Source organism: Oppia nitens, unplaced genomic scaffold (assembly GCF_028296485.1).
Source record: "Oppia nitens isolate AA-2021 unplaced genomic scaffold, nextdenovo-longstitch-racon4-pilon3 scaffold5_pilon_pilon_pilon, whole genome shotgun sequence".
NCBI classification, from domain to species: domain Eukaryota; kingdom Metazoa; phylum Arthropoda; class Arachnida; order Sarcoptiformes; family Oppiidae; genus Oppia; species Oppia nitens.
The window spans coordinates 1,074,666-1,094,470 of record NW_026533243.1 but is presented as its reverse complement, the minus strand read 5'-3'; the positions used below and the strand labels follow the sequence as shown (position 1 = coordinate 1,094,470).

The following is a 19,805-nucleotide window of genomic DNA, read 5'->3' as shown; positions in this document are numbered from 1 at the left end:
ATAATAATAGAAAAAACTTTATATAATAATAATAATAATACTCATATAAAATTTCTAATGGACTCATCATAAATAATTGTAATATACAGTAGTAGTAATAATAATAATTTGTAAATATATTTCTAAATTTAAATAAATTTATATATTTATTCACAAAATTGTTTTTTAAAAACAAATATACATTTAAATTTTTTTCGGTAAATATAATATCAATGTCTAAATAACAATTTTTGGTCGCGTAGACAATGATTGCGCGGCCGATGACGAGGCTTGTGATGATAGGGCAGGCGATGACTGGCCGGCCGCAGATGACTGGGCACCGGCAGCAGCTGATGAATGGGTGGGTGTCGTAGTCGATGACGTGGACGACGTATGGGTAGGACTGGGAGTGGCGGGTAGTGATGGCTGTGTCTGTTGCGATGAGTGAGGAGAATCGGCTCGCGTACGAGTGCCTCCACTGGCCGATGATCGGCTGCTGGCCGACGATCGTATCGATCCCGATGGTGAGCCGGGAGACAGTGGTGGCGTACGGGTGGCGTTGGCGAATCGCTGGACCGCTTCCGACACATTGAACACTGTCTTGTCGTCGTAACGTTCGTCTTCATGGGTATAGTAGACGGCTCCCTGTTTTTGGTAAAGTATTATCACCGCAATGATTACAATGACCAACGATATGATGATTAATAGGGCTAATACAAGGCCAACGTTGGGCTCTGAGGTTGACATACGAAGCTGTATGGTTGGGTCGGCACACCATTCCTGTGTAAAGTACAGATAAAACCAGAAAAGAGATTAGCAAACGAAGAAATTTCTTTTTTCACGGTTTACTTAGATTTCAATTTAAAAACTAATCTTATTTTAAAATAATTTATATAATAAACTATATTTAAAATATTAGTCATGTTTTATGTGTTTTCTTATTTAATGGGAAACTATATTTCAATCAATTGTATGGTTTATATTAAATATAATCACAGCAAACAAAACGTTTCTCACGTCTCTGACTTATATTTAAGTGATTTTAAACAAAAAATAAAGATTGATTATGTGATTGTCATCTCTCTCTCTCTCTCTCTCTCTCTCTCTTTCTTTCTTTCTTACTTTTTTCTTCATGTATTCAAAATTAATTATATTTAAAGAGATATGATATTAAATAAGTATGTGTTTATAGTTATGTCTAATTTTTTAAAAAGTATTTAAGATTAAGTATAAATTAAGTAGTTTTCACATTTCAATTGTCGACCAAAATTAAATTGAATTGAGTGTGTGATTATAATTATGTGAAAATTGTGTAAAACTTATTTAGTATTATATCATATTTCAAATACGGTATAAATAAATACTGTACTAACTATGCCTTATCATTGAGAGACACATGAGAGAGAAAAATATGTCTAAAAAAGAGATTAAAGTGATTATAAAACTCAGACATTGCCAAACAGCTACTGATATTAATAGTATATGACATCTCTCTCTCTCTCTCTCTCTCTCTCTCTCTCTCTCTCTCTCTCTCTCTCTCTCTCTCATTGAGATTATATTGTAATATATTTTTAATGGGGAACTACACTACACTTAGCTGTCTAAAAAAAAGTGGAGGACAGACACGTAATCACTGATGCAAATGATTATAACACAAATCACTTACTAAATCCCACTCTTCCATAGTATGTATAGATCGACCGTTCAGATCGACGGGATGAACACATTTGGCACAAGATTTTCGGTCGTCCCGTTCGCAGGCATTGGTATAGGCTGTAGAGTCGTGTAGCCAATCGAGTAGAGGCATTACGTGACAGCGGAAACACGACCACGGATTGCCGTCCAAATAAATAGTCGACAGTCCGGTCAAACTGTTGAGCGTTTCTATTACCGGTTCCGACAGACCAAACATAAGATTGGCGGACAAGTCTAGCGATTCCAAGTGTTTGAGTCCTTCAAACAGTTTTTCGCTAATATTGACAAACTTATTACCGCTCAGATCGATGGTCAACAGTGTGTCTCTTTGGTTGAGAAAAGTATTGGCCGGTAGACTGTCGTCGATGTTCATTGAGCTGAGTGTCAGCGCACGGATCGACTTCAACGGTCGGACCAGATTTGCAACGCTGACCGACGGGTCGTGCATATCGTGATTGTTCTGTGCGTTCAGTGAGACCAGCGAAGTGGCCAACGATTCCAAGACGTTGTCGGGAAACGATAGAAACTTGTTGTGCGATATATCCAGTTCGCGGACAGTCGTATTACAGAACGCACAGGCCTTCAGTGTCATGATCTGGTTGTGCGACAGCGACAACCTTCTGAGCTGAAGACCATTGAAAGTATTGGAGTCGAGAAATGTCAATTGATTGCCATCCAAATAAAGATTTTTCAGTTTCTTCAGATAGCGAAACTCGTAAGCAGATAACGCATCGAACCGGTTGTCCTTTAGGTCCAGTTCCTCGAGATTTGGCAAACTCTGGTATATTAGTGAATGAAATTTCGACAGTTGACAGCCAACCAAATATAACTGTCTCAACGGTTTGAGATCTTTGAAATCTTCCGGTTCAATGTCCATAAGCGGATTGCCGGACAGGTCGAGGAACTCTAGTTTGTCCAATCGGTAGAAGAGTCGCGGCACCAGTTTGGTCAGTCGATTGCGGGCCAGACTCAGTCGCGTGAGATTTGTTAGGAAACGGAACGGTGCCGATGGCGCAGCTGATTATGGGAACCAAAAAAATAAATAAATAAAATAAATAATAAGACAATCAATCAATTATTTCTATAATCACCATAAATCTATCGGTAATTATCAAAGTATGCAGGTATGGGTATGTGTGTGTGTGTGTGTGTGTGTGTGTGTACTGTATGTATGTATATGTATGAGAGCTGAGGTATGTCAATGAGCTCAACCGTTACTGTCAAAATTGATTATATATAAATTTATATATATATATATAATATTATTCATGCAAGTATTAATACAATTACCTAAACAATTATTGTTAATATTATAATGTTGTTATTATTGCGTTATTATTTTTGTTACTTATAAATAATTATTATTGGTTAATCTCGAAACTAATTAAATTGAATGATGGTACTTAAATTTATAACAATAATTACTGTATATAAATTTATATATATAAGTTATTTATTTATTATTTTGCACTATCACTTGATTAGACAATTTATTTCCTATTAATAATAATAATTTTGTTTTATGATAATTATTTAATTTGTTTTTTTAGTTATTTTAATTGTGTGTTTGTATACCTTCAAGACTATTATCGTTGAGATTAAGTGCCACTAAATTAGTCAATCCTTTGAAGTCGTGATCTCTGAGTATAGTAATATTGTTGAAACTAAGGTCCAGTAGCTGTACCTGACGGCCCGGCCAAAAGCTAGAGTCACCAATTGCTGGTACATTACTATAGGTAATGTATATTTCTTGTAGCGATTGAAACTCGAGGAATATCCTACCAATTGTTACCTGATTTTGATGTTCAGGCGGTGCCGTAAAGATTAATATCTAAACAAAGAGAGAGAGAGAGAGATAGGAAAAAGGATAGACATATGTAATGAATTATATATTTGATAAATTAATAGTTGTTTAAAAAGTTTTATTAATAAAAAATAAGAAAATATTATATATATATTTTTGTTAATAGTGTATTTGCAAATTATGTTTGCATTTAAGTTAAACTATATTAAGTACAGTATATATTGATATGTACTGTATATGTATGTGTATGTGTGTGATAGCCAACTATATATCATTATGTCAATTTGAGAAAATTTGTATATTTTTGTTAATCCCAGTTATGAACACATTTATAGTTTGTTTAAAAAAATTATTGATAATAACTAAATAGACTAAGACTTAACGCTAATAGCATTTTTTGGTTAAATGAAAATTTTAAACATCATTTTACACTCCACTAAAAAAAATCTACTAAAAATACTATTTCTCACTTTATATTGACAGTCAATATTAGATACACATCAAATAATATATATATATAATATCTATAAATTATATCATATCATTAATCAGTTCCTTATTTTCTCTCTCTCCTATGTGTTTGAATAGGAAAACACAAAAATGTATATCTATTTTAATAATTATTTTTTTCTCAATAGATAATAATTTATAAAAACAAGAAAATAATTTTTTTTCCATTACATTCATATATATATAATAAATTATGCACACATGTACTGTATTATACAGTCTGTATATAATACAATTTATTAATATAGATTAAATTGTTAGACAACATACACACACACAACATAACATAACATGTAATCATATAAGACCTTGTCATTATTATTATTATTATTATTATTATTATTATTATTATTATTATTATTATTATTATTATTATTATTATTATTATTATTATTATTATTATTATTATTATTATTATTATTATTATTATTATTATTATTATTATTATTATTATTATTATTATTATATTTTTGATAATAACTTAACATAATATCAAAAAATTTGTAATCATCTATTGATATATGATAATTGATGGGTATGTTAGCAATCAATGTATTGATATATATATATTCAGACTATTGTATAACATGTATACTATTGAGAGACTTTTAAAAACTTTAGGCTATGATAGGTGTAGTATTACTTAATAGAGTTAAATAATATACTATAAATATTATTTATGAAAAAACATTGACTTTAAAAAAGTTTTAGTTTTTTAATTAAAAATAAATAAAATATTTCTAAATATATAATAAAATGTTATAACATTTTACTATACAAAATATACAGTATTTGATATCATTTATCGCCTCAAACGATTGAAAAATTGTTTTTATTTTTCTATATATATATATATACAATATACTGTATATATAAATTTATATAATTTTATTTTAATAAATCAAATAATCAACTTTACAAATCTGTTTTGTATGAAATAATATATTTTTGAATATTAGTTTATATAGTATTCACTTGTTTGATACCGTGAGACCCCTCTTATACTACAAAAATAAATTGATATACTATTGAGATTAGTGTTGAAAATTGATTTATTTTTTTCACTCTCTGTCATAACTTTAACTCATTTATATATATATATATTGTTTATTAATATTATATATGATTGAATTTTTTTTCTCTCTCTCTTTAAAGTGATAATAGATATAAAACACTCGTAAAATATTTTTTGGACTGTTATTAACTTATATTTTCAAATAAATATTTTTCTAATATTATATATTGTATAATAACATTATATCATTAATAATTAATTTGTTGCTATTTTTTATATAAAAATATCCCATTTTGCTATATAAAGCTAATAAAAATTAATTTATTCTAATTTATTTTAATTTTTCAATGTATTATATGTATCAAATTGAACATAATTAGAGACTATATTAACCGCAAATATTAATTCAAATACATGTATAAAGTTATGCTATTTTTGATGATAATTTTTTGTGGTCATCATAATTATCACAATAACACCATAAAACATATTTTTATTTTTTTTTAAATAATCAATTTATACAAATTTATGTTTTTTTCTTATGTCGAGAGTTAGTCATTAAAATGTTTATGAACTTCAAAATAATTATCAAACATGTTGTGTGTGTGTGTGTGTTGTGAAAGTTTAATTTGATTAAAACATTTTTTATCAACAACAACAAAATAAATGTTTAGTTAAAATTAATTAGTGGTAATGCCTAAAAAAGCACACATAAATATATACAGTATATTAAATACTATATATATATATAGTATATAAGCTATCAGTCAATTTCTCTTTAATATTATCTCATGGGATATATTGAAGTTACATATATTAATAGTGACATTAATGTTGATTAAAATGTAATTTATAGGTAAAATATTTGTTATTATCTCTGAAAATAATCAGTCGGCAAAACACTTGATTATTGTTGGTTCACACCATTGATAATGATTAGTAAAAAAGCATAACTCATAATCTAATTATAATTATGTTTATTATTATGATAAATGTAAATTTTTACTTATTTATATTTATTGTGAATAAAATAGACAACTTTAATATTATTATTAACAATTTTATTTTTTTAAATCAATATTTTTTGAAATTAAACATTTATATGATCAATGATTTATTTAATAACCTAAAATTATATTTTTCGTATTTAAAATATCTTATAGTAATCTATAGTTTTATCTCTATATTAAATAAAAATTTATCAATTAATCCAATTTTTCACACAAACACACATTGAAAACATATTTTTAAAAATTTTTGAGACCAAATGGTTATAGACTTTAACACCATATGTTTGGCCAATATTTATACGATTTTACTTTACTATTATTACTAAATTTGTGTTCAATAAATTAAATATTTTTATATACAAAATCATACATAAGATATACTGTACTAATACATCCAGAAGCTATACGATAGTGTGATTTAATTCAAGGTTTATCGTGACTTAAGGGGTAATGGGTTAGCCCTCCCCTCCTCTCCATTTTTTAGTTGTACACACGTATAAATTTATGAAATATATATAATATCATATAAATATATATATATATATATATATATATATATATATAATAGATTTAATGTATATTTATTTCATTATTAAATGTCTGAATCAATTAATTGATTTCATGAAATGAGTTCATTCATAGCATTCACGCAATCAATTAAGTGATTGTTGTTTTCAAACAAAGTTTTATTACACATCAAGAGTTATAATAAAGAGTTATTAAAACAAAAATTATAGCATTTTTTGTTATCTAATTATGTGTTAAATAGTGAACACCACATATATATATGTACAGAAACTTGCGATAAACCTAATAATAAACCTAAATAATAATAATAAATTTTTTTATATAATTTATATGGCATTGTATTTTAAATTGTATATTAATTTAAATTTTTATCACATTAATACTGTAATATTAGTTGCTGTAAGTATATACTTTATAAGATATATATATAACTTAAATAATAATAATCATCATTAAATAAATTTATCTAAACTGAAACTATTATAATAATTTTTTATTATCAATATATACACTCTTATATTTATATGATTTAATTAAAATTCATGTATTACTATAACACCAAACAATTAAAATACAGATTTTTATTTAGAAGTTAACTATTTTTAAATCTAAAATCAAGATTAATTTAATTAATTTGTTTTCTGTTACAAAAAAAAATATATTTTTAAACTTTAGATTACAAGATTATTTTTTGAATCTTAATATTATATTGTATTAATGCATTATATCAAATATTATATTAATATTAATAGTACCGAAAAAAGCAAATCTAACAAAAAAAATTTATTACATTCCGTTATTCATATAACAAAAAAATATATTGAAAAAATATTATATATATATACTCTATATTAGAAATACAGTATATTTCCATATATTGAATATTCATAATATTGTATATCACCCATAAAATGTGACAAATATTTTCTATATATATACTCATAAATCATAGATATGTAAATTAGATGTCTTGTCAAACAAACAAAAAAATATTGATAAAAAAATTATACTAATATATGATACATATTATAACATCAATACAGTAATAAAAAAAATGTGTCATACATTTGCCCGCTTATCCATTTGACGGGTGGGTATCTCTTGACGGTCGCCCTCATCGCATATAACACGTGTCCTATTATGGCCATCAGTATCGCACTGACGACAGGGACACTTTGTAGTCCACCGGACACTACTACCATTACTACTACTACTACTACCGTCACCACCACTATTGGTAACACTATTATTGTCAGCACCGGAATTGTTTGACACCGATTGTTGTGTAATACGGCAATCAATAATCAATATAATTGTCGTTAAAAGTAAATATCGGAAAATTAGGGCCCAGTAGTAGTGGTAGTGATGATGATGGAGTCGATGGCTATGGGAACCCATTATTATTATTATTTTTCAGGAGGGCTCACACGAGGTTTGAACATACGCACATATATATTCAATATATATACATATAATGTAATAGTTTAGAGCACTGGGAAGTTAATAAATACTATGATTACCAACGACTGAGTAAAGTGGGTATCGGTGCTCATACATACTGTCGATGTAAGTGTGGACCAGATTTTTCAGAAGTGAAAGAAATAAAAAAAAACTTTTTGTTATTTGTTGTAAAAGTATAGTTGAAACTTACAAATGTTAAATAACTTTGAAGAGTAAGTAGAATGCAGAGAGAAGCGGGAGAAGACTTATTTAGACCTTATTTTTTAGGGCTGAGCTGAATGAATACATATAAATATTCACAAAATAAAAATATATTCAATTCATATATTCATTGTTAAAATACGTGGTGTCGTCGGTTCTCTCTCTCTCTCTCTCTTTCTGAAGGTGTGTGCCATCCATCCATCCATTCATTCACTAACTAACTGTGGCTCAGATTTACATCAACACACAAGAGCTTTAAAAGCCCCCCTTTTCTCTCATTTGAAAACGTCAAAGAAAATATATACAATGAACTAAACGGTAGGACCCGCTCCGGGAGTGTGACAGAGCTCTGTTTGTGTACTCTGTTTAGTAGGGGATCTGTTTTGGTGAGAGAGAACTGGGAGATAGAGAGAAAGGCAATATACTTTAGTATGCAATAGAGAAGCGATAGAACTGGTAGGTATAATACAGTATACTAGTCGCCTATCTCTCCCAGTGTTGACTCTGATGCGCACTGAAGCACATGTATCTCAAAAACTATCGTCTCTTTCTCTCTCTTTTTTTCTCGATAGGAGATATCGTTTGCTAAATTGACTTCAAAACGTGAAGTTTACACCACCAGAAGTTCCCCAATAATAATAATAATATATATATATATATACACAAACACATCGGTATATACTGTATAATCCATATACTGTATACAACAAATGTTCAGCACTGGTAGGTGAATGGGCACTGTTATATAATCAAAACAGATTTAGTGGAAAAAACTGATTCAATAAATTTTTTTAAGACCTCGAGTTATTATTTATTAAAAAATAGTGGACAACTATTATGATGCACACAATCAAAACCACTGTCTGGTAGATACTATTAGGTATGAGCTGTATATACATATATATATGAAAACCAAGCGAATAGTTTCATGATTATCGTGACTCTGGGGTAAGCGATAAACCAGTGCCCAACCCCTGAAGCCTTTACTATTGCGTATGCCTTTCCCAATGAAATATAATTCCTCATACAGTATATGATATATAATATAAAGTTATTGTCAGCTCTTTATTTTTTTATTCAATATTATTAATCATAAAAATATATATAAATTTTATGTTTAGTGTATATAATAAACAACAGTACATATTGTTGTAAATTTATATGAATGTGTTCATGAAATATAAGTATTAAATTTAGTTTATGTGTGTATGTGTGTATGTATGTGTGTATGTGTGTATGTGTGTATGTGTGTATGTGTGTATGTGTGTATGTGTGTATGTGTGTATGTGTGTATGTGTGTATGTGTGTATGTGTGTATGTATGTGTGTATGTGTGTATGTGTGTATGTGTGTATGTGTGTATGTGTGTATGTGTGTATGTGTGTATGTGTGTATGTGTGTATGTGTGTATGTGTGTATGTGTGTATGTGTGTATGTGTGTATGTGTGTATGTGTGTATGTGTGTATGTGTGTATGTGTGTATGTGTGTATGTGTGTATGTGTGTATGTGTGTATGTGTGTATGTGTGTATGTGTGTATGTGTGTATGTGTGTATGTGTGTATGTGTGTATGTGTGTATGTGTGTATGTGTGTATGTGTGTATGTGTGTATGTGTGTATGTGTGTATGTGTGTATGTGTGTATGTGTGTATGTGTGTATGTGTGTATGTGTGTATGTGTGTATGTGTGTATGTGTGTATGTGTGTATGTGTGTATGTGTGTATGTGTGTATGTGTGTATGTGTGTATGTGTGTATGTGTGTATGTGTGTATGTGTGTATGTGTGTATGTGTGTATGTGTGTATGTGTGTATGTGTGTATGTGTGTATGTGTGTATGTGTGTATGTGTGTATGTGTGTATGTGTGTATGTGTGTATGTGTGTATGTGTGTAGTGTGTATGTGTGTATGTGTGTATGTGTGTATGTGTGTATGTGTGTATGTGTGTATGTGTGTATGTGTGTATGTGTGTATGTGTGTATGTGTGTATGTGTGTATGTGTGTATGTGTGTATGTGTGTATGTGTGTATGTGTGTATGTGTGTATGTGTGTATGTGTGTATGTGTGTATGTGTGTATGTGTGTATGTGTGTATGTGTGTATGTGTGTATGTGTGTATGTGTGTATGTGTGTATGTGTGTATGTGTGTATGTGTGTATGTGTGTATGTGTGTATGTGTGTATGTGTGTATGTGTGTATGTGTGTATGTTTGTATGTGTGTATGTGTGTATGTGTGTATGTGTGTATGTGTGTATGTGTGTATGTGTGTATGTGTGTATGTGTGTATGTGTGTATGTGTTTGTCATAATTCAAATATTATTATGTAAAATTTAATATACTTGATATATATATAGTACTAGTAAATCAATAGCAAAAAAAGTCAGAAACAACTATACCATAAAAGACAAGCCATCCCTTACATAGACAACCGACACATCAAATAATAATAATAATAATACCAAACAAATCACACATTGAATACAAATTTTTTTATATTGTAATTCACACGCCTTTCCAATTGATTTCATATACAATATAAAAGATTTTGCAAAACTTTTAGTCAAAAAAATATATTTAAACAAATATTTCATACATTGTGTAAACTGTATGTCTATAAATGTTTTTTTTTCTGGGAAAAATATATTTAGATTTGTTAAACAACAAAAATATCTAAAAATCTCTCCATAGATAGATAATATATTAACTAAATGAATGTATTAATGAATAAATGAAAACAGTTATAAAAGTATGGCATTATCTATCAATGAAATGTCTATTATATTAATATATTCAGCGACTATTGACCTAAAAAAATATCAGTCCTTACGATGACTACGCCCGAGAGTACTGGTGGCCGACATATACACACATCCATACCATTGCCGGGTAAAGGAAATCTAGTCTTATGTTTATATTTTATTTTAAAATCGCAAAAATATCTGATTTTTTTGATCAAAATCTTAATTTTCATAAAAGATGTTTTATTTTACAAAATATTTCAGGTGTGGTATTGTAAATCTCTCTCTCTCTCTCTCTCTCTCTCTCTCTCTCTCTCTCTCTCTCTCTCTCTCTCTCTCTCTCTYTCTCTCTCTCTCTCTCTTTCTCTCTCTCTTTATGTATTATATATCCTAACGTGTCATATAATGTTTTGTGTGTTTTGATTAAATACTAAATACTAAAATAAAATTAGTGATTATAATCTATGTAATAAAAGTTATGATATGTAGTGATTATACTGTATATAATATTGTCCAATTTGTTGGGTGTAAATTTCATAATAGCTATACTTATACGATGTTATATAATATAAAATTTGCCAGATTTACTAGTAATTCATTATATACTGTATGTTATATTTTTAAAAAAATTTAATAGCAATTACCACAACTCACGCGTGTATTGTGTTTGTGTGTGTGAATATATGTGCTGTAAATTGGGTATACAATCAAAATAATAACACCCGATCCTCAGTGACCAATAAAAATCATGTCATTGATCCTCAAATATTTGTATTTTACAAATATAATAGAGTTATTCAATTTGTATAATTTATTTGGTCAGCTCTTTTACCCCCTCCCCTCCTCCACTCAACATACCCGCATGTGTATATATGCATGAAATTGATTTCCTATGCCTTAATAATTGCCATATTGTCTAAACCCGGGCCCTTAACCCATACAATCAATACATAAGGGAAGTAAGTGAAGTTTGTCTTTAAGGGCGTCGGCACCTAATTGTATGTAAGTCCCGCTGATCTCCTTTTTCACCAGTTTTATAGATATGTGTCGAGGAATTTGTAGTTCATATATATATAATATTGATATACATGTATATATAGAGTATATGCACCGGTATAAAAGGGTGTGCCATCTCCTCTCTCTCTTTCACTTATTATAGATTTTTTTTATATGAAAAGCTGATTACTTTATAACACATGCATTAAAAGATGAACATATAATTGAGTGTTTTATGCCAAGAGTTTTCAAACACAAAATATATACTCAAACGAAATGTTTACCAAAAGTCTTGATATACTTTATTGTATGCAATGAACGGGAAAGGGATGGTAAGGGAAGGGACTTCAATGTATATATATATATATATACTCATGTGTTGATGTGTATGTACTCTCCAATAGATGATTTCATGTCAACAACACTTAACTATATCTTGAAAGCCCCTAAAAACACAGGAAAGACCTACACAGCGATATATGTTTGATGAATATATAAAAATATATAACTTTTATATACTGTATATACAAACATCTCGTCTCTGTCTAAATACTATTCAAAATTGATTATAATTTTCAATAATAATAATAATAACTTATTTAATGTATAAATGTTAAGAAATTAATTTTTTTTATAAATTTTTTTTAGTTATGATGACTATCTGACATTCAATTTCATTTCTACAAATAAAAATTATTATAAATGACACACAAAAAAGTTTATAAAAAAAATAATATTATTTTTTCATATTCTATAAAGACATTGATTTTGAAATATTTTTGTTCAAATAATAAATTTAAATTATAAGATAATTATACTGTATATACAGTACAATACAATAGTTTTATAGAGACCACCCAATAAAATGTATTATATATTAGAATATAATTATTGTCATTCATTCAAACATTTGTTTGTTTTTGTGTGTGTGTTTGATATGTTTATTTTTATGTCATCTATAGATAATTTACTATTATTATTATTATACATAATTATAAAATAAATGCTAATTTTTTTGTTGTTGTTGAATAAAAAATTGAATGTTTTTTATCTTTGTTTAAAATATAACATCTCAACCCAATTGTTAAATTATAATATAATGTAAATATATTAATACAGTATATTATATATAACATATACTACTGAAATGATAAATATTAATACTAAAAAAAAGTCAAATAGATATTTATAATATTGTATATAATTAAACTAAAAATTAGAAGTTATTGTGATATACATAATAATGCAAGGCTAGGATTTATCATATGATAATTATTTTTATTATTAATTTATTCACATCTCATTGTGTGGTCTCTCTCTCTCTCTTTATTATATAACTTTTTTGATGGCTTATATACAGAAATAAAGTATATATACTATACAATATAGCTATACATTACAGTTTGGTAGATATATTAAGACCTAATGTTTGCTTATCATTAATGAGCCATTAATTAAAAGTTATGGCATTATTTTATTAGATCAATAACTTAAAATGTTTAGTCTCATTGTATTTTTATTATATAAGTTTATATACTTTATATAAACTTATATACAGTATATATTGTTTATAAATGTAGAATAATAGTACCGGTAATTAATTTAATTTATGCAACAATTTTCAACACTAATAATTACTTTCAATTTTATTTATATAATCATTTCATATTTATACAGAATGTATACTACAGTTTATACAGTATTTAATTTAAATATTTTTAAATATTTAATATAAACAAATACAGTAATTACCAAAAAATGAATGTATAAAAAATTGAATAATTCATTAAAATAATTCAATGATTTTTAATTATTAGAAAATTGCATCTTTAAAAATCTTTTTTTTATTTGATATTTAGAAAAAAGAATTATTGTAAATATTATTAATAATTATAATAATTTTTTTAAAATAAATATATGTCTAACACATAAACAACACTAAAATTTTGAGTAAATATTTCAATTTAAAAAATAGCAAAATACAGGGTTGTAAAATAAATTATCAAAAAAAACTAACAAACTAACAGAAAATCAATCAAAACTCATATCTCAAATGAAAAAATCATCAAACATATCGTCAATATCCATATTGACTCCGAGGAACAGTTGGTTATAGCACTTGGAGGCCGGATTACTAAAGTGACTGTAGGGTTGGGTGACGGGTAGTGTCTCGAGACATAGCCAACAAAAGTATGTATTGCATCGCCAACACGACATCTTATTGCAGCCGTCGCTCTTCTCGATGGTAGCCTTACAATGTGGACACCGTTTGGCCATATCCTCCATCCACTTGTCGGTGGCCGCCTGTTCGATAGCTTCTGCCAATTGTTTTTTGCCGTACAGTTTCTCTAATTCGGATTTTTCGGCGTCTATTAATCATTAAATAAACATATTATACAAAAATAATACTCAAAATTGTAATCACAAATTAATTGTCTCCAAAACACTTACCGTCGGCTTCAGTATATTTGGCAACAATAATCTTACGCTGTTCGGCATCCCTGAAGATATTGCACGGATCGACGCCATGATAGGTAAACTTACAGTTCTTGCAGAATGCATGGCCACAAGTGGTACAGTGTGCCAGCGATGAGTCGGTATCGCCGATTACCAGTGCGCCGCATATCTTACGCGGACAGTAGTGGGCGTCCTGCATACTCGACACAATGGTGTCCAACATGAGCTGGTCGTACCGTTCGAATAGCTCTTTGCTGACCAATTGGCGCACCAGTTGCGGCGGAGCTGTTGTTTGGCAATCGGTTTCGGGACATTTCAGCAAATTAACGGTTCCCTCTTTGACAAGAGTGGAAAAGTAGCCGCGAATACAGTTTCGACAGTTGATGTGTTTACAGGGAAACACTACACAGTCTTGGCCCGAATGCGACGAAAAACATATGTTACACAAATGGTAACTTTTATTGAAGACTTCACTACATTTGTATTCATTGTATGCCCGCAAATGAGTGATCAATTGTACGCCAATCCGATCACAAGCAGCCCTACGGTCATGATGTCTGCCACCCCTTTCAATGGCCGGTTTCAAGTTCATGACATGTGATTCACTTTGAATGTTTCCATCACTCGATTGGGCGGTCCTATTGTTAACCCATACAGGCTTTGCTAACAATGGTGTGATATCTAACATATTTCTAATATTCAAGTAATCCATTAAATCGTTTTGCAAGAATGAAAACCACGTAAAGAGTACTTCCATTTTCATGTCTTTCCATATTCTCTCTAATTTATCACATATTGATTCTGATTTTTTTAAAGGGACAAAAAATTAGATAACTAATTAACAAATTACGGTAATTAATTAATTACCGGCATTAATAAACAAAGTAATAAAGATTTATACCTAATTGATTCAATAAAAGCCATTTACATGATATCAAAAATCGTGGATTAGTTTGTGATGGATATGTCTTCGGTAATTCAAAGTACAGCTCAATTGGTGGCAAATGTTTAACTCGAAATTCTTCGGACAATTTTTGGGCACTTTTATGTCGAGATTGACTGCTACTATAAAACACAGTCATCTCATCACTGATCACAACTTCGGCCAAAAATCGGCCTTTCAATTGCTGTTCATCAATGGTAAGGATTGTATCATCGAATATGCTTTTCAGTGCTGTAATTTCATCTAATGTTTGCTGCAAATTGTTATCATTTGCATCAACTGTTGACACATCATCTTCTTCATGTGTATCACTATGTCTATCATTACCTATAGTCGATACACTTGGCTGACAGTGACTATTATCTAATTGTTGTTTCGTATTAGTAGCGGTAGTAGTCACTGATGTCTTATCTGATTTATGATGGTATCTGTGATGGTGATGATGATCATCATAATCATTATTATCACCATAACGTCTATGTCTATCACTATTTTCAAAATGTCTTTGTTTGTAATGGTGTGGCCTGTCTTCTGTATAATTGTTGACATTTTTATTACTATTATTRTCACCACTTCTGACAAAATGTCTATTATTATTATCGTATCGTCGATTGTTGTAATTATAATGTGATCTGTTTGGATGAGAGATATAAAACAAAATAAAATCAAAGACATTACCTCCCGATCATCACTCAAATCAATTGYTAATTACCTGTGCTGTTGTTGTGATGAATATCGYGGTGTGTCGTCATAGTGTCTGTTTCGGTGATAATTTTGATGATTATGATGTCTATATCGATCACTGATGAAGTTATTATCATTATTATTGTTGTTATAGCTATTGCTGTCATGTCTTGACCGGTGATCTCTTGAGTCTTGACTGCGATTACTATTGCTGTCATGTCTTGACCGGTGATCTCTCGAGTCTTGACTGCGATTACTATTGCTGTAGACTCTGGTCATCCTCTTAACCGGCTCTGTAGTCGTCGTGGATGAAGAAGAGGACGACGACATCAMTGGTTTATCGTGATGTCGATGACCRCTACCRCYACCACCGCCGCCACCACTATCGGCAAACTGTGRACTACCGTAATGTCTTTGCCGGTGATCTGCGGATGTATTAGTTATCGACGTTTTTGTATCGTTTGTCTTCACGGCTGTAGTTGTAATCGTCGTCGAACTCATATCACAAACTTCAGGGATCAGCTGACAGTGATTTTGATGTACACAACAAASTGGTTACCAATATTGGTGGCGATTATTATTATATCACCCGAAATGGTCACCAAATAATTATAAAAAACTAAATGTTTTTATTTGTTATTAAACACGTGTTTGTTGTTAACACTTAAGTACTAAATTGCTATCAATTTATTGTTTGTTTCATTTCATTGAAATCATATGTTATTTCATACGAATATRTACTGTARTTATGTGTGTGAATGTAATAATAAATTTAATACAACACTATTACCTTAAAAAGCAATRCAATCGTTGGCATAAATTTTATAATGCATTATTATTGTGCTAATTATAGTAGTGTTGTATTGGAAATTTCAATATACTGTTTATTAATAGCAATAAACTGTATTTACATATAAATAATTACAATATAATAAATACGTTAATAAAATTAAAAAATTTATTTACAGTTTATTTATTATGTGATAATGAAATGCATTTTTTCCTAAATAATAATWATTTATTTGATKMGTAAATAATGACTTAAATTTTATTTTATTTTTAAATAAATGTTTGTTTAAATMATAAAATTTATTGAACATATTTTTTTTAGTACAAATAAAAATGATTAGTTATAAAAAATATACATAAAGAGTAATATTAAATAATTATTTTTTTTAATTTAAATTACTATTWTATAACTATAATGTCTATAACATGGATATTTTTAATTCAAATTATTAGATTAAAAAATAGACTAAAGTAATATTGCAATTAMATAGATAAATCAWAAATATATTTATAAAAAACAAATCAATAATAATTTTTATTTTTCATTATATWTATTAATTTTTTTAATTAGTTAATACTGTTAATAAATTAATGTAAATTATTTAAATTTATAAAATAATTTTGTAATTTTAATAAAACTACTATTTTTTCAAATTTTAAGATTATATATAAATTTAATAAACATTTTAWTTATTTTTTAAATATTAAAGAATATTGTATTATAATTTATAATACAATTAAATTATAATATGATAAAATTACTMTTATATTGTTTTGGAAAAAAATATTAMATTTATTATTAAATTATTAATTAAGAAAAATTAGCACAAAATAAAGTAATATATTATTTAAAATAAATATAWTTTACTATAAACAAACAAATTACTAGTAAAACAATTTGTTTATTTAATTTTGTAGAAAATATATTTATTTATAATAAAAATTCAGTGAAAGTTTGCTAACTTTAGAATTAGTTTATTATTATAATTATTATTATTTTTTAAAAAAAAACTAATGAAAATTATTTTACATTTAGTTTCTTGTATTTGTGGTTCAATTATTCAATAAGAAAAATCAATTTTTAAATTTAAAATATTATTTATAGCTATTATATTAACAAATATATATATATTTAGATTTTAATCATATTATAGACTAAAACGATACCTCAAAAGTTTGTTATAATTATTATTATTATCGATTTGGTTCAGACATTACATGTCTATTATCTATATATGTTTTCTCCAATTTTTTTTGCTAATTAATATACATTTTTTTCATTATTATTATTATTATCACTTGTCGTAACAATAGTTTATTAATAGAAATCATATTTATGATAACAACTTTCACAACAAACATTATATACAGTATATATTATATTATTTTTTAAAATAATACTAATAATATCGCTTATCGCTAGAAAACTACATGTGCCGACTAATAGCCTATAACTGTATAAACTACTGTATATATATCACTAATGAATGCACCAAAAAATATTATAAGCGACCCATAAATATATATATTTTAAATGATATCAATATTAGTGTTAAAAAAATAAATTATTAGTATTCAAAAAATAAGAGGTTTTGCCTAAAAAAAAGTTTTACTTTCAGTGCGATTGTCCTGAAATGGTTGACAAGATTTGACTATAAAAAGCAATTGTTTTTTCCAATAGGTATTCATATKGTATATGAAAGTTAATCATTAATAATCAGAAACTTAGAAAAAAGTGCTAAAGTTTTTTCACAAAAAAATGTTGTTTTCATGTGAGGTAAGAGTTTTCATACGAAAAAAATTAGTAAAATTTGTTGAAATTTGATTGTTGTGAATCTTAATGGACAAAATTGTTTACTCTATTTTATCATAATTATAWTTCATAGAAATATCTACCGGTGCTGTCACTGGTGGCAATTTTCAGTGCTGTCAAGTGTACTGTCGGCGGACAACAGGATGGCCAATATGGTGGTCAGGGAGGCGGTGGTGGTGGTTATAATGATTTAGGCAATAAGGATGTAAGTGATAAWTAATATTATTAAACGTAATATTTTATGCCATACCATATATATAACTATATCATATTTTTGGACTTATAATCAATCAATTAATTAATAAAGGATGAGAAATACCCGTTCCAGCCGTACGGCTTTGGGTACGACATTGAGGGTAAGCATTAGTAGAAGTTATTTGGGAGGTGTAGGTGTATATGATAACATTGTTAMCCCCCCCCATATACCAGATGGACACGGAAACAAACAATGGCGACACGAAAAAAGCCARAACCCATCAAACGTTATGGGCAGCTATGGATTCAAGGATAAGGACGGCATTATGCGTGAAGTAGAGTACGTGGCCGACAAAAACGGTTTCCGGGCCAAAATCAAAACCAACGAACCGGGAACCGCACCGAAAGAYCCGGGTGATGTCAAATTTGATGCCCAGCCAGTAATCGTACCCTACTATAATAAACATGGAGGCGGAGGCGCCGAACAGGGCGGCAACGGTGGCGGTCACGATGGAGGACAGGATTACAAATATGGCGGCCAAGARAGTGTCAACCATCAGAAGATACAGCACCGTATGGGTAATGTTAGAGTACATAAGCTGCGGGCAGCCGGTTCCCAACCCAGACGTTTTATTATACCGTACGCTATTTAAATGTTRTGTGTAATTGATTTTTTTAGTTTTTTTATCTGGCCAAACAATTTTATGTATATTTTTTTAAAAAAAGTTAGTTAAAATATTTTATACAGTGCAATGAATAACTKTTTTTTTGCTGTAATTAATTGCTATAATTATATTTTTTTATTGCTCTGAAATTTTAACAATAGTTTGTACCAAGTATTGCATATCAATATTGAGATAAAATAGACAAATTAGATATACAAATATAWAATTTTGATCTAATTTAAAATATATATATATATATCAATTTAAACAATATATATCAATATAATGTATAATAATTATTAAGCAATAAGGATGTGTTATTAATAAA

The 19,805-nt window shown here is 28.4% G+C and overlaps 2 protein-coding genes across 2 annotated transcripts; both read right to left on the bottom strand.

The window, feature by feature from the left end:
- Positions 1 to 216: 216 nt before the first annotated feature.
- Positions 217 to 7,863, bottom strand: LOC128961124 (insulin-like growth factor-binding protein complex acid labile subunit). The gene is made up of 4 exons (XM_054307328.1): positions 7,607 to 7,863; positions 3,250 to 3,505; positions 1,646 to 2,691; positions 217 to 759 (listed from the first exon to the last, which is right to left on the bottom strand). The coding sequence occupies exons 1-4, from the start codon at positions 7,622 to 7,624 to the stop codon at positions 217 to 219; spliced, it is 1,863 nt and encodes a 620-aa protein (XP_054163303.1). The 5' UTR covers positions 7,625 to 7,863.
- A 6,054-nt stretch (positions 7,864 to 13,917) lies between these two features.
- LOC128961347 (E3 ubiquitin-protein ligase RNF14-like) lies at positions 13,918 to 16,374 on the bottom strand. The gene is made up of 4 exons (XM_054307576.1): positions 16,044 to 16,374; positions 15,290 to 15,963; positions 14,383 to 15,189; positions 13,918 to 14,300 (listed from the first exon to the last, which is right to left on the bottom strand). Exons 1-4 carry the CDS (start codon positions 16,343 to 16,345, stop codon positions 13,981 to 13,983), a joined length of 2,103 nt encoding a protein of 700 aa, XP_054163551.1. The 5' UTR covers positions 16,346 to 16,374; the 3' UTR covers positions 13,918 to 13,980.
- Between the last annotated feature and the right edge of the window lie 3,431 nt (positions 16,375 to 19,805).